This window comes from Lagopus leucura, unplaced genomic scaffold (assembly GCF_019238085.1).
Source record: "Lagopus leucura isolate 7727_CA_CO unplaced genomic scaffold, USGS_WTPT01 Super-Scaffold_100083, whole genome shotgun sequence".
NCBI lineage: Eukaryota > Metazoa > Chordata > Aves > Galliformes > Phasianidae > Lagopus > Lagopus leucura.
The window spans coordinates 563099-577202 of NW_024962318.1; the positions used below are offsets into that span (position 1 = coordinate 563099).

General features: G+C 64.7%; 3 protein-coding genes and 1 long non-coding RNA gene across 4 annotated transcripts; 1 reads left to right on the forward strand and 3 right to left on the reverse strand.

The window, feature by feature from the left end:
• Positions 1 to 525: 525 nt before the first annotated feature.
• TCF15 (transcription factor 15) lies at positions 526 to 2900 on the reverse strand. The gene is made up of 2 exons (XM_042887427.1): positions 2327 to 2900; positions 526 to 950 (listed from the first exon to the last, which is right to left on the reverse strand). The coding sequence occupies exons 1-2, from the start codon at positions 2801 to 2803 to the stop codon at positions 876 to 878; spliced, it is 552 nt and encodes a 183-aa protein (XP_042743361.1). The 5' UTR covers positions 2804 to 2900; the 3' UTR covers positions 526 to 875.
• Positions 2901 to 6625: 3725 nt separating this feature from the next.
• Positions 6626 to 8200, reverse strand: SRXN1 (sulfiredoxin 1). The gene is made up of 2 exons (XM_042887424.1): positions 7829 to 8200; positions 6626 to 7439 (listed from the first exon to the last, which is right to left on the reverse strand). Exons 1-2 carry the CDS (start codon positions 8090 to 8092, stop codon positions 7236 to 7238), a joined length of 468 nt encoding a protein of 155 aa, XP_042743358.1. The 5' UTR covers positions 8093 to 8200; the 3' UTR covers positions 6626 to 7235.
• A 117-nt stretch (positions 8201 to 8317) lies between these two features.
• LOC122188806 lies at positions 8318 to 9853 on the forward strand. Its single transcript, XR_006181645.1, has 2 exons — positions 8318 to 8769; positions 9456 to 9853. It is a non-coding gene; the product is annotated as an uncharacterized LOC122188806 (long non-coding RNA).
• A 601-nt stretch (positions 9854 to 10454) lies between these two features.
• SCRT2 (scratch family transcriptional repressor 2) lies at positions 10455 to 13221 on the reverse strand. The gene is made up of 2 exons (XM_042887451.1): positions 13098 to 13221; positions 10455 to 11161 (listed from the first exon to the last, which is right to left on the reverse strand). The coding sequence occupies exons 1-2, from the start codon at positions 13219 to 13221 to the stop codon at positions 10455 to 10457; spliced, it is 831 nt and encodes a 276-aa protein (XP_042743385.1).
• Between the last annotated feature and the right edge of the window lie 883 nt (positions 13222 to 14104).

Genomic DNA, 14104 nt, shown 5'->3' on the forward strand with positions numbered 1-14104 from the left:
TGTGCGCCCCCGAGCCCGGCACCTTTCCCAGGCTCAGTTCCCTGCAGAGAGCAGGGGGGCTGGGCTGGGAACCCCCACGTCCCTGCTTGACCCTGCGTCTTCAGCCCTAGAGAGCGTGGCTGTGCACAGAGACAGTGGCAGCCACCATGGCAGCAGTTGGGAGTCACAGTGGTCACAGCATCCCAGGCAGTGAAGAAGGTGCGGAAACAGAGATGAACCCCAGTGCACTGCATGCACACCCAAAGTGCCAGCAATGTGTCCCGTATGTCCCATACATCCCACGTGTCCCATGCATCCCATTGCATGGCTTGAAACTCTCCATAGCCCAGATCCTCATGGCAGCAGAGCTGCCTGCAGGGCTTAGGGACATGGGGACACGTGTGCATGGGGTCTCACACTCATAGGGAGAGTAGGCAGCGTCGTGGTTGGGACCTGAGCGTGGCTCAGAGACGGAGGGCCATTGGGACACAGCTATGTTGAGGAGCCCACGCCACGCGGTGGGAACAGCAGGCAGGCACCAGCCCGTCAGAAAAATAAGGTTTATTTTCCAAGTGGCTGCGCGTGCATCAACAGCACCTGCGGGGCTGTGCCGCCATCCCCCCCGAGCTCATCGACGCCGGCCATGTGCGGGCTGCTCATCCCAGCCCACCCCTTTCGACCATCCCAGGGGTGCTGGACCCCTTCTCCCAGCCCTAGTAGCGTCCTCTCGCCGCAGTGCTGGTGCCGGTGCTGGCGTCGGTGCGGTGCCAGCCCACGACCCTGCTGTGCCCCATCGCCTGCGGCTGGCGGGCAGCTCCCTCCCTCCCGCTGCGGTCTCTGGGGCTGGCTGTGACAGGCTCTGCCGCCGTTCTCCTGCGGGTGCTGGTGGCACCGGCTCATCTCCGTGCCACCCGCAGCGGGGTCACCCCCCTCACCTTCAGGCAGTTGCCCCCGAGGTCCCTGCGGCCGCCCTGCGGAGAGAGGAGGGGAGAGCTGCGGGGTGCCTGGGTGTCCCAGTGGGAATGGCCTTGGGGACACGGGGGTGCGTGGCACCAGCGGGGTGAGCGTGGAGGAACTGCACCCGAATGTCCTTTAGGGCGCTGAAGTGGCAGAGATGGTTCAGTGATGCCCAGGAGGGATACATGGATGTGGTCATGCATGGTGGTGCTGGGTTGGTGGCCCGGGTCTTCGTGTCCCTGTGTCCACATTACAGGGACACAGACCCAGCATAGCCCTGCTTGGGGACAAGGGCTTGGACACCGACACTGCTCAGTGCAACCAGCCCAGCTCAGACCAGTACAACCCACTGCATCCTATCAGAGCCCAGCTTGGCTCAGCATAGCCTAGTACAGCCCATTTCCAGCCAAGCCTAGTTCCTGCCCAGCCCATTTCCAGCCCATTTCCAGCCCAACCCAGCCCAGTACATTCAATTTCCAGCCCATTTCCAGCCCAGGACAGCCCATTTCCAGCTCAGTCCCAGAGCCAGAAGGTGCAGAGCAGCCCCAACCCAGCTCTTATCCTTGCCCCCAAGGTCCCAGTGCCACCAGGTCTCCTGGTTATTGCAGAAGGTCTCAGCTGGGGATAGGTCTGTAAAGGACTGGGGCAGGAGGACATCCAGGAGGGGCTGGGAGGGGGGTGCAGAGTTTGGCTAGTAAGCAGTGGGGGGGGGGGGACGGAAGTGGGAAGAGCAATTAAAAATGGAGCAGCAGAAACCCAAAGAGCACTGAGGGCTGAAAAATGCTCTGCAGTCACTGCTCAGATGGAGACAGTGATGGGGACAGTGTGGCAGCCCCAGGGCTTGGCAACAGTAGGTGGCCACTGTTCCTAAACCCTGGGACAGCATGGCTGGTGGGATGGGCTCAGCATGGATACCCCCACCCACTCTGGGGTCACTCTGCAGCCTCCAGCCCTGTGCCACCACCAGTCCCCATCTGGCACCATGCTGCACGGGGCCACCCTCCTACTGCTGCAACTGAGGGAGGCTCATGGGGCGTGAGAACAGCGTCACAGGGATGGGATGGGGATGTAGATGGGATGGGGACAAGGGGTGGGATGGGGATGGGGCCAGCCTGCTCGCTCCGCGCTCCCTCTTGGCACAGCCACATGCCCCAGCCCCGGGGTGACCATAACCCCCTGAGAGCTCCCGGCCTGGATGGACGTGGGGGAGCAGCCCGGCCCTCTGACGCCAGCAGGACTGTGGGCGTGCAGCTCTGAGCAGCATTTGGCCGGGAGCTGCCAAAGCCTCCAGCGGGGGCCAGAGCTGGAGCCCGCGCGGAGCTCACGGGGACTTGCCGATCCTCCCAGACTCCCGATCCCAGGGCTGTGCCGACCCTCCCCCCCCACTCACCCCTTTCCGCTGGTTGCTGAGGCAGAAGGTGCAGATGCTGCGAGGCTGTTTGCTGTCCAGATCGCCCTTGGCCCCGTAGATGGCACTGAAGCAGGGCTGCCCGTCCTCGCAACCCTCGCCCAGCAGCAGCACGTTGGCCAGGTGCGAGATGTAGCTGGAGGCCAGGCGCAGCGTTTCGATCTTGGACAGCTTCCGATCCACGGGTTCGGTGGGGATGAGGGTCCGCAGGGCCGTGAATGCGGTGTTGACGCTCTGGGTCCGGTCCCGCTCACGCGCGTTGGCCGCCTGCCGCTGCTTCACCATCACCATGGGCCCCGTCTTCCTGGGCACCTTGCGCCTCGCCTCCGCGCCCTCGCAGCAGCCGTACGACTGGTCCGACGTGTCGCTCTCGCTGCGGTTCTCCTCGTCCTCCGACAGCATGCCGATGTCGGGGTAGAGCACGCGGGCAGCCATGGGACGCAGCATGGTAAAAGCCATGGCCGGAGCCCCCCGCCCCGCTGCGGGCAGCCCTCGGGCTGCGGGCAGCCTTTCACCCTTAACACGCCGCTTCTGCTGCTCCGCTCCTGCGTCCGAGCGGGGCTGGGACAGACGGCTGCAGGGGGAATCGTGATTTATACGGCCGGGGAGGGGCTGGTGTTGGAGCCCACCCCCAGCCGGCCCCCGGCTCGGGGCCAGGCAGGCGGCCAGCGTCCAGTCCCAGCCCGGCCGTGTAAATCACGATTCCCCCCGCAGCTGGCTGCTGGCCTGGCTGCGCTCCGGTGCGTGGCCCCAAGCAAAGGGTGCCTTGTGTTTGCACGGTGACATGACCCGGTTGTGCCGCCTGTTGTACCAAACCGTGGCATGGACTGATGACCGGGCCATAGGGAGTGCCACGGCCCCGGGGAGAGGTGCCACATGCGGTGTCCCCAGTGTGTCCTCAGCCCTGTGTGGCCTCAGCCACCAGTAGGTTGCACTGAGTGGCACAAAGGGCGCAGGAAATGGGATGAGGCAGGGAGAGGGTTGGCCCTTGGAGCGCTGGCACCGCATTGCTTCCATGGAGGGGACAGCAGTGCTTGGCCAGGGGAGGCACTGCCTTGCTGGGGCAGGGGTGGCCAGGCTGAGCCCTGCAGCCCCTTGTGCACAAAGCTGGCACCCTGTGTGCTGCTACAGGGCAGGATGAGGATGAAAACCTTGGCCCTGACTCCACAACAAGGTGCTGCCTGGCTGCCAGGAGCGCTTCCTCTGCTGGAAGAAGGTGTGTGCCAGCAGTGGAAAATCCAAGTCCCTTCCTGCAGAGTTGATCCCTGGAGCTGCAGAGCTGCAGTGTCCTGAGGGCTGCTCTCCTTGAGCAGCAGTGATTGCCTCCCCCTCCCTGCACTCAGGGAGGATGCAAGGAGGATGCTCAGGGCAATGGGGGCAAAAAGGGGATGTGCTGGGGGCTTGGAACGGTGTCTGTGGGCACAATGGACATACAGCACATCCTAGGGCAGGGTGGCTGGCTGGGTCCTGGAGCACAGAGCCATGTGATGGCATGTCACCAAGTCCCTCCTGGGGCTGTCCTCATGTGTAACAGGACCGTGTGTCCCCTCAGGAGCAAAAGGCCCCCCTGCCCCTTGCTGCGGGGCCCTGACCCTGTTTGCCTTCACCATTTGTCCTCCTGCGCAGAGCCCGTAAATCACACTGCAGGGGGGCGAGGGCCGAGTCAGGGAACTGTGGGGCTGGGGGTGTGCAGCCTGCGGGTCCGGGGGCTGCTTTGGGCTTCCACATAGACACAAGTACATTTCCTTTGCTAGCTCCACGTTCACAGCTCCTCACTGAGCTGGGGACCGTGAGGCCCACCCCAATTCTCTGGGGCACAGACCAGAGTTCATCTTCTGCAAATGGTCCCTTGAGCAGAGCTGGAGACAGACAGTCCCTGGGCACGAGGTGCAAGGAGCAAGCAGGTGCCTGCAGCCAGTGGAGCAGTGGATGGTCCCCAAGGGGGACACAGCCTCATGCAAAGGGGGATGCTGAGCTGGCTGCTGGAGGGGAGCAGGGGGAAGGCAGCCCCTGTGCACCCTGCTGGGTGCGAGCCGGGGCCCCCCGCCCCAGCACTGACAGGCAGCAAGACGGATGGCAGCGGCTGTGTACTCAGGTGCGGCCGCCACACATGGCCACCAGCTGACGGGGATGAGTGGGGGGGAGCCCAAGGCTCCCAGCCCTGCTGGGTTGCATGGGGGTGCTGGCATGCCTGGGGACACGACCATGCATGGGGTGCTGGTGTGCATGTGTGTGCACATGTGTGCACGTGTGCAGTGGGGGGGGCTGTGGGGAGCAGCGGATGCTGCTGAAGCATGGGGACGTGAGGCAGCTGCCTGGCTTTCCTGTGCTGCCCAGCCAGTGTGCAGGACAGGACGTGTGTCCCCGTGTATGGCATGCTGTGTGCCGTAGCTGAGCACAATGCAAAGAGGGGCTACAATGGGGAGCTGGCATTCCCCAGGGCTGGGTTTTCCCCCTGTGTGCTGGGAAATGTCCCCTGCCCTCCCACACTGGAGAGCATTTATCTGAGAGGTGATACTTAAGTGTAAGAAAATAAACAGAGAGCAGATGGCACGGGGGGCCGGATCTGCTCCCTGCCACTCTGTGCTGCTCCAGTCCTGCTGGGAAAACACTGCTTCTTGCGAGGCAAATGGATTCCAGACCCCACGGCTGTGCAGAGCATGTGGCTGCCAGGACAAAGAGTGACCCTGCCTGGGGCTGGGCAAAGCAGTGCCAGCCTGACCTAACAATCCTGTGCCATCCCCATGCCATGCCATTCCAGCCTATCCCATCTCACTCCATCCCTCTGCAAGCCAAGGGAATGCTGACTCTACTTGCAAATGTGGGGAGACCTGTGCTATCAGTAGCTGCCTCTGGTCTGTACCTGAGTGACTGGGATGGGGACAGTGGGGTGGGGATGCTGGGATGGGACTGATGGCAGCGGTCCTGGCAGGACCCTGTGCCGGTGGCTGTGCCCGGGGCATTGCGGGCCCCTCACAGGGCTGTACCTGTGGGCCGATCTGGAAAGCATTACACGGCTGTCGTGTGGGGAAGTCTGTCCCAGTTCCGGAGCTGGGACCCTCCCAGCCAGCCCAGACGGAGCGGGAGGGAGCCCACAAAGCGCCTTTGTTCCTGATCTGGAACGAATGGATTGGAGGCAGCTGAGATCGGCTGTCAGCCGGCGACACCGGAGACCCTGCAGGTCAGGCAGAGGGAAGGGGGACAGGTGGAGGGATGGACGGATGGACGGATGGACGGATGGACAGACACAGGGATGGCTGGCTTTGGCAAGGCTCACCCCCATGCAGGTTGGGACCTGGAGGTGCTCCTGGCGCTGTGTGTCCCCCCGGGAACACGGGGCATGCAGAGCCCTGCAGAGATCCCCATGCTTGTGACGCGGCCTGGGGCTTGGCAAACCCCCCCTCCCTGCCCCGGGGTCCCATTTCTGTGTGCGAGGTGATCTGTATTGCCGAAGGAGCTGCTACCTCATCCCTCCCCCCGTGCTCTACGGAGAGGAAACTTTTTAGCACGCCACAATTCTTCGCAGAAATTTACGGCCCATGAGGGAGCCGTGCAGCAGGGCCGCTCTCTCCGCGCACGCTCGCAGGGTTTCCTCCCGGCGGAGGCAGCTTTGATGCGACGCATGCAGCTCGGCTGTGCACACCCCCAGCCCCTGCCCTGGCAGCCCCCGGCCCAGCCGGCCCTTCCTGCGGAAACGCAGTGGAAGCAAAGCGTGCCCCAGCAGCAGGCAGCACCGTGCGTGCTGCTGTGCAAAGGGATGGCTGCAAACCCCCTGCAGAGCTGCCCGTGCCCTCCTCCAAGCTCCCAACCCCGGCCCATTTCTGCCCTTGAAGGACAGGATCCAGCTGGCATGGAGTGTGGCCAGCAGGCAGAGTGTCCGGACGCAGTTCCTGTCCCAGTCCTGCTGCTGACTCACAGTGTGATGGGGTGAGTCAGTGGCCTTTCCCCTCCCCGGTTCCTGGCTCAGAGGGATGCCGGATAGCTGTGGGATGCTCAGTGTGGTTTTTCCAGTTTGCACATGGGGTGAAGACGTGGCATTTGCAGAGCTGATAGCATCCCAGCATGGCGCAACTGCTCTCAGAAGCAGAGTCGAGTCAACCCTAGGGTGGCAAGGACTGACCCCGTATTTGTCCCCATCAGAGCACCCAACTCCCAGCACAGTGCCTGTCTGCTGACACAGCGTTGGGTACCAGCACAGTGTCCATCCCCACCCCACATGTCCCTGTGCCCCATCTCACAGCTGCTCCCAGCCCCTGCCACTCCCAGCACCAGCACACGGACCAGGGGGTTTGGTCACCTTTATTCCCAGAGCAGCAGTGGGTGTCCCCTGGAGACAACCGCATGGAGAAGGGGCTGTGGGATGCATCTGAGGATGGAGCAGGCAGCTCTGGAGCAGGCACAGCCCAGAGTGAGCCTGGAGTGGTGTTGGGAAGGCTGGGGGTGGTGAGTGTCCTGGTACAGGTTTGTCCTGGTTTGTGTGTCCCAGTTCGGCGGTGCCCTGGTTCAGCAGTGCCACGCTTTGGTTTTGTCCTGTCCCAGTTCCACGTGCCCCAGCTCGACCCAATCCCTCCCGGTTCAGAGATGTTCCGGCCCAGCTGTGCTCAGTGGGTGTCGCTCTGGTTCGGTGCCGCGCCGGTTTGGGGGTTTCCCAGTTTGGAGATATCCTGGTTCGCAACGTCCCGGCTCGCGATGTCCCGGTTCGGAGACGTCTCGGTTCGCGATGTCCCGGTCCGATCCCTCCCCGCCCCGTTCCCGCGGCACACGGTCGCCACCTCCCGGCCGCGAGTGACACCCACCGGCACCGGGACCCCCCCGCGACCCCATCCCAACCGCAGCGCCGGGGGCGGGCGCGGTGTTCGGCTGAGCCCCGGGGCGGAAGGAGGGGTCCGCCTCAGCGCAGTTCGGGCGTAGAGGAGCCCAGGTAGGTGCGGAGGTCGCTGAGCGTGGACGGGATGATCTTGGCGGGGATGGTGTCCCGCTGCAGCTCACGGTGCGCCGCGTAGCGGTGACACCCACCGAAGGAGTAGAAGTAATCCCCGCCCTGGTTGCCCTTGATCCATAGCACGTCAATGGGGGGGACCTGCTCGGGGTCCTCCTGGGGGGAGAGAGGGCGAAGGAGAGAAGGATGGAGAGAGCCGCGGTGCTGCGCGCTTCTTCGGCTGTGCCCCGGCAGCCCCGAACCGGGGAGGCCCGAACCCGCGCTGTCCCGACCCCCGAACCCTCCCGGCACCCCGGGTCCCATCGGCACCCCCGACCCTCCGCGCCTCATGGAACCCGGCACCCCCGACCCCAGGCACTCCCGGCACCTATGACCCCCCCGGCCCCGCACAGCCCCAACACCCCGGGCTCCCCGGCACCCCGAACTCCTCGGCACATCCGACCCAGCACCTGTGACTTTTCCGGCACCCCCAACCTTCCGGCACCCCGGAGCCCTCGATACATCCGACCCCGCCGTCTCCGCACCCCCCTTGTCCCCGCACCCACCTGCAGGGTCCGCACCAAACTCCGCACTTTCTCCGGCTCCAGCACGGAGGGGATGGGCCGGATCAGGACGCTCATGGGCACGTTGTGTACGGCGGCGATGTGCTGCGTGTGGATACTCGCGGTGCCACCGTTCCCCTCTTCCTCAGCCATGGCCACCGCCGCCACCTCCGGCCGTCGCTCCGCCGCTCCTCGCCCCGCACCTCCCGCCCCCGCCCCGCGCAGCGCCGCTCCCCGCAGCGCCGCCCGCCCTCCGCCCGCCGCCATCGCCGTGCTTTGCAGCGTCACGGTGAGACCGCGGAAAGGGTTGGTTGGCCCCGAGGTCCGAGGGCGAAGGTGCCCGGGTCCGTGCACTGAGAATCGGAGAACGGGGGGTCACGGCCTGGAGCTGCGTGGAACCGACACGGATGGAACGGGGTGGAGGGGTAGGGGGGGGGGGGGGGGAGGCGGGGGGGGGGGGGGGGGGGGGGGGGAGGGGGGGTTCAGCCCTGGGTCCGTCTTCATGGAGCTGTGGGATATCCCGGATTAGAAGGAATAGAGGTCACTGGGTCTGGCTCCAGGCTGGGATGGATGTTCTGGGACATTTCTGGCTCATTTCTTGGAATCAGTGTCCCCAGTGGTGGAGAAGTACTGGGAAAGAGTTTGGGTCCCCCACGCCCCTTGTTCTGAGCCCCCCACAGCCCTACCCCGACCCCTGTACACCCCCTGCCCCAGCTGCACGGTTCTCTATCCCCAGTGCTGACTCAGGGTCACATCCCACGGCCAGCATCTCACGCAGTGCTGGGTGACCCCTCTGCCCTTCACTGGTGACGGTGAGGATGAGGAAGGACCTCACAGCAGAACCCCATTGGTGGATTCGGGATGCAACACCCAGTGATCCCAGCTGGGCAGTCCATAGGATCCCCACCCCACTACTGGGACTCTGCACTTTGCTTTGCTTTCAGGTCAGTGCTCTGCTGCTCCCCCTGGTGCTTTTTGCAAGCCAGGTGCAGCACTGCGAGCGGGATCCAGTGCCGTTAATGGGGTGCAGTGCCGTTAATGGGGTGCAGTGCTGTTAATGGGGCACAGTGCCGTTAATGGGGTGCAGTGCCGTTAATGGGGTGCAGTTCTATTAATGGGACACAGTGCCGTTAATGGGGCGCAGTGCCATTAATGAGGCGCAGTGCTGTTAATGGGGCACAGTGCCGTTAATGGGGCACAGTGCTGTTAATGGGGTGCAGTGCCGTTAATGGGGTGCAGTGCTGTTAATGGGGCGCAGTGCTGTTAATGGGGTGCAGTGCCATTAATGGGGTGCAGTGCTGTTAATGGGGCACAGTGCTGTTAATGGGGCGCAGTGCCGCTATTGGGGCGCAGCACCATTTGCAAAGCTTGCACTGCAGGTGCCACCGCTCCCCTTTGAGGATGTACACAGAGCACCTGCTGCCCACCCACCCACCTCCATGTGCACAAAGAGCCCAAGACACAGCTGGTAGTGGCAGAAGTCCCTTTTATATCCCTGAATTGCATTACAAGTAATACTGCGGGCGGTCGGTTCTCCTCTTACCGCGGCCTGTCCAATACAAAACCTGGCAGAAAAAGAAAAGCGATCATGCACGGAAAAAATTATTGCTGTGGTATCCGCTATGTACAGTATAACACACGGGGCAGCCCAGCCCCGCACGCCGCGCTGCCCGAGGGGACGCACGAAAAATGCTGCAGCTCGGGCTGCCCACGGAGCTCAAAGTGACCCTGGGAGCCACGGGCACGGCGGGAGGAAGACTGCGGTGGGAGGAAGACGGAGCAGGAAGACTGCAAAGGGAGAGCCGGGCTGAGCCCCTGGGTGCCGAGGCCCGAGGTAGGAGCGGCTCGCTGCGGGGCAGGGGTTGCATAGAATCGCTGCTTCGTCCCTGTGCAGGGAGCAGAGCGGGAGCTGGCGGTGTGGGGTTCTGTCTCTTGGGGCCTTGTCCCCATCCGTGTCCCCGTAGCTGTGTCCCGGGCACGGCGATCCGCCTCCGGTCTTGGCAAATAAATAGTGAAAAGCAGAAGGAATAAATAATATAAATAAGAGCATCAATTAAATAGACTCACCCGGGCTCTGTGGCACCACCAACCCCCTCCTGGGGTGTGTGGGGGTGAGGGCAGAGGGGCCTGGGGTTGGCCAGGGGGGAGAGGGGATGGAAGCAGCCCAACAGGGGCTGAGGGTGCGGGTTCTGCCCCAGGGGCTGTGCCCACGTGGGTGGGGGCAGCAGGGCGGATGGGGTCCGTCAGTCCTGCCTGGCTCTTCGCCCCATGGTCCTGTCCTTGCTACGGACCAGGTGAGTGTCTTTTCTCCCCGGCAGTTCCTGGGAGGAGAAGCAGCAGCTCTAAATAAATAATAGGAATAAATTAAATAAATAGGGGTGAGCATCGCGAGCTGGGGAAGGTCTGGCCCGGGTGCAGGCGGTGCTCCCGGGGCAGTCCCTGCAGAGAGACCTGCCTGGCTGCGGGGACTGCGTCCAGCCCTTCCCGGGGGCCGGGGGCTCCTTTTTATTTAGGGGGTGAGAGATGTGGGAAGCATCCTCCAGCCCCGTAGCGGCAACTGGCACCAGGATGGGGAGGGGTAGAGGTGGTGGGGGGGTGCGGTGGGGGCGAGGGGGGGAGGGCACGGGGACTAGTTCCCTATTGCACAGCTGTGTTCGGAGCCCTTGAAGCAGGCGGACTCGTAGTGCTTGTTGAGGTACGACTTGAGGGCGAAGGTCTTCTCGCACTGCTTGCACTTGTAGTGCTTGAAGGCGGAGTGGGTCTGCATGTGGGCGCGCAGGTTGGAGCGGTCGGCGAAGGCCTTGCCACAGTGAGAGCAACCAAAGGGCTTCTCCCCGGTGTGCGAACGCATGTGGCCCTGCAGCAGCCAGGGCCGGCTGAAGGCTTTGCCGCAGACGTCGCACTTGTGCTTGAGGTTGTGGGTGAGGACGTGCATGGCCAGGGCGGGCATGGAGACGTACGCCTTGCCGCAGGTCGGGCATTTCCTGGCCATCTTGCTGTCCAGGCTACGGTGGGTCTGCTTGTGCCGGCTGAGGTTGGAGGAGGTGGCGTAGGTCTTGCCGCACTCGGGGCAGGAGTGGCGGTGGCTGCCGCGGCGCTGGCTCTCCCCGCGTCGACGCGACCTCCCGTCGGTGATGAAGAAGGCGTCCATGGAGTAGCTGTCCGTCACCGCTGCCTCCCCGTTGAAGTAGCGGGCGGAGAAGGTGGACTGGGGGCTCTCGGGGTCGCTGTACTCCTCCTGGCCGGGCGCGTAGGCCGGGTCTGGCGGTGCTGGCGGCAGCCCCTGCTTCTTGTCGGGGTTGTAGCCAGCAGGTGCCAGGCAGTGCTGCAGGTACCCTGCGGGGACGACACAAGGGTCATCCTCCTCTGGGTTGGGCTCTGCCCGGCAGTGAGCTGAAAACACCCAGCTGTCACTGGCCCTGCACATCGGAGCTGCCTCATGTGCACAAGGGATGAGCTGCCCTGGGTGCCGGCCTGATGGGAGGCAGAGGTTGATAGAGCTCTGCTCCTATCCCCATCTCCCTATTTCTAGGAATGGGTTGAGAGGGCAGAGATGAGAACAAAAGGGCTCGGAGAGGTCACCCCATCTCTCTCAGGAATGTGGCACGTGGGGACTGGTGACACCAGGGACACTGGGCTCACACTGAGGGTAGAGAACCATGGGCGCCAGGAGCAGAGGGTGCTCATGGCCATGCTGGCAGTTCCACCCTGTGTGACACTGATGCAGATCTGCTCATGGCTTTGGGTAATTGACTCTTGACCTGTGCCAGAGCAATGCCACGAATGCCTCCATCCCTCTGCTGCCAGCATGCGATGGTCACTGCACTGCGTGCTCCCAGTGCCTCCCAGCTGGGCCAGCAGCTCGGGGCACACACAGTGGGACACGTGGCCACGCAGGCTGCCCTACACCAGTCCTGGCAGTCACCTGCCTTGTGCACAATGGCCCCTGCCAGCTGCTCCAGAGGACGCATCCCTGCTGCTGATGGTGATGATGGGGGCTGTTGGGGGGCTCAGCACACTGCCAGGCTCACCGGCACTGATGCATGACTGTGGGGCCATATGCACACTCCACGCCACAAAATACCCCTAAATGCAGCCCCCCTCCCACCTTTGGGACCCCCTCATCTGGGCTGCCCGGGGCGTGCTGCAGCTGCGGGGCCCCCACGCTTTGTCCTATTGATGCTGGGGGGTCCCTGCACTGCTGTGGGGAGGGGTCTGCGAGGCTGGGGCACGGTGCAGCCCCCCCGCTGCCCGCGCTGTGCTGACAGTGCGGTCGCACGGGCTGTGCAGAAAGCGCTCTGCTCAGCAATTTCTCACGCTGCCTCCGAGCATGCAGCAAGGTTATTTCCAGGAGAGCAGCGTCGGCAGCTTCTGCCCAGCTGCAGTGCATCCCTCCCCCACCAGCTGCTGCTCCCCATAGGATGGGGAGGAGAAGGGGACCCCCAGGTTGTGTGGGCATTGCCCCGTGCCCCCTGTGCTGGGCAGCAGAAATGAGGACACGCAGAGCAGCGTTGGCTGCATGGGGCTGGATCGGGCCCATCGCTGCACCCAGCGCAGCCTGCGGCTCCAGGAGCAGCCGAGCCGTGACCTGGGAAAAACGTCCCCATCGCCGTCCCCTTTCATGGCACATCCCCGGCTCGCCCCGTCGGGGGTCTCTGCTGAGCGCAGGTGACCTGCACAGAGCCCGGCCCGGTGTCATCCCGAAGCTCGTGGCTCTGGGGGCCCCGTCACCCTCATGCCCACCCTTCGTACCTCTCTTAGTGCCAGGAAGGGGGCTGCCCCCACCCTCCCTCCATTGTGCCCGGGGTGGTGACAGCGCGCGCGGAGCTGTCGGAGGGGAGCGGGGCTGCGAACAATGAAAGCCGCAGGCACGGCGAGCAGCCCGGCCCCCCCCCCCCCCTCCTCGCTCCCGGCTGCTTCGTGCCCCCCAAAACTTGCGCTGGAAGGAGCCCTCCTCGCTGCCCCCAACCGCGGGGAGAGCGGGGTCCGCCGTGACTCCATCACCTGCACTGCCGCTGTCACCGCGTCCCCAAGGACCAACTTCGGCAGGGGTTGGTGGCGCTGGGGAGGAGGGAGGGGGGACCCACAAAGGCGAACAAGGACGGGACCCGCGGGACGCAGCGTTGAGACCCCCCCGCCGCCCTCTTCCTGCCCTCCCCGAGCCCCCCGGCCCGACTCCCTCTGTACCCCCGTTCCCCCCCGCTGCCCCGTCGGGCGCACACAATAGGGGTGTGGGGGGGGCGTTCCCCGGAGCCCCCCGCCCCGCACTCACCATCTCCGGCAGCTGGGCCGGGCAGCGCGTAGGGGGGCTCCAGGGGTGCGTAGGGGGGCGCGGGGGCCCCGGCGAGAGGGAACGCGTCCGCCTTCAGCTTCTTCACCAGGAAGGAGCGGGGCATGGCGGGGCCGGGCCGGAGCCTTCAGCACTGGACAGCTCCAGCACCGGCACCGGCCCCGGTACCGGCACTGGCCCGGCCCGGGGCGGCCCCCGGCCCCGCGCTGCGCTCCGGGCCGGTGGTGCGGGCTGCGAGGAGCGGGGAGCGGAGTGCGAGGGGCGGGCGCCGGGGAGGAGGAGGAGAGGAGGCTGAGGAGGAGGAGGAGGAGAGGAGGAGGGGGGGGGGGGGGAGGGGGGGGCCCCGCTCCGCCCGGCCGCGCCCCGAGCCCCCCCTCCCCGAGCCCCCCGGAGCGTCGTGGCAGTGTTGGGCCCTCGCTCCCTGCTTCCTTGTCCCCCAACCCCCCCCCCCCCCCCCCAGCCGCGGACAATGGGGACACGCGGGGACATGGGGGGGCGGAAGGGGGGTGGGGTGGGGGTGTGCTGCCTCCTGCTGCCTTTGTCTCCCTGCCGCCAGCCCCCGGGGCTGTGAATGACGGGGCGGGGGTCCAGGCGCTGTCACTGTTCTCATTCTCTGTCCCGGTTCCATCCCCTATCTCCATCCCTGTTCCTTGTTCCTAACCCCATTCCGTGTCCCACTCTGTTGTCTTTATCTCTGCCTCTTGTCCCTTTCCGATGACCCCTTTATTTTTCCCTTGTTTCTTCCCTTATTCTACATCCCCATTCCTGCTCCCTGTTCCCAGCCCTTCCCGTCCCGTCTGTCCCTTTCCCCTGTCACCACCCCTCTTCTCTTGTCCCTTTCCCCACCTTCTGTCCTTCTCCCATGTCCCTATCCCTATCTGTGTCCCAGGGGAAGAGCCGTGACCTTCACAGCCCACAACAATAGCCGGGCTCGTGGCGGTGCATTGTTCCCTCCCGGAGCCCCCACTCCCCCTCCTCCCTTCCCTGCA

Excerpts from the sequence above, each read along its gene's own strand:
- TCF15 (XM_042887427.1), bottom strand. The coding sequence starts at position 2,803 with ATGGCTTTTACCATGCTGCGTCCCATGGCTGCCCGCGTGCTCTACCCC. Across the intron at positions 951-2,326 it reads TCAGCAACCAGCGGAAAGGG|GGCGGCCGCAGGGACCTCGG; the intron begins GTGAGTGGGGGG and ends CTCTCTCCGCAG.
- SRXN1 (XM_042887424.1), bottom strand. The coding sequence starts at position 8,092 with ATGGCGGCGGGCGGAGGGCGGGCGGCGCTGCGGGGAGCGGCGCTGCGC. Across the intron at positions 7,440-7,828 it reads GTTTGGTGCGGACCCTGCAG|GAGGACCCCGAGCAGGTCCC; the intron begins GTGGGTGCGGGG and ends CTCTCCCCCCAG.
- SCRT2 (XM_042887451.1), bottom strand. The coding sequence starts at position 13,221 with ATGCCCCGCTCCTTCCTGGTGAAGAAGCTGAAGGCGGACGCGTTCCCT. Across the intron at positions 11,162-13,097 it reads CGGCCCAGCTGCCGGAGATG|GGTACCTGCAGCACTGCCTG; the intron begins GTGAGTGCGGGG and ends TCGTCCCCGCAG.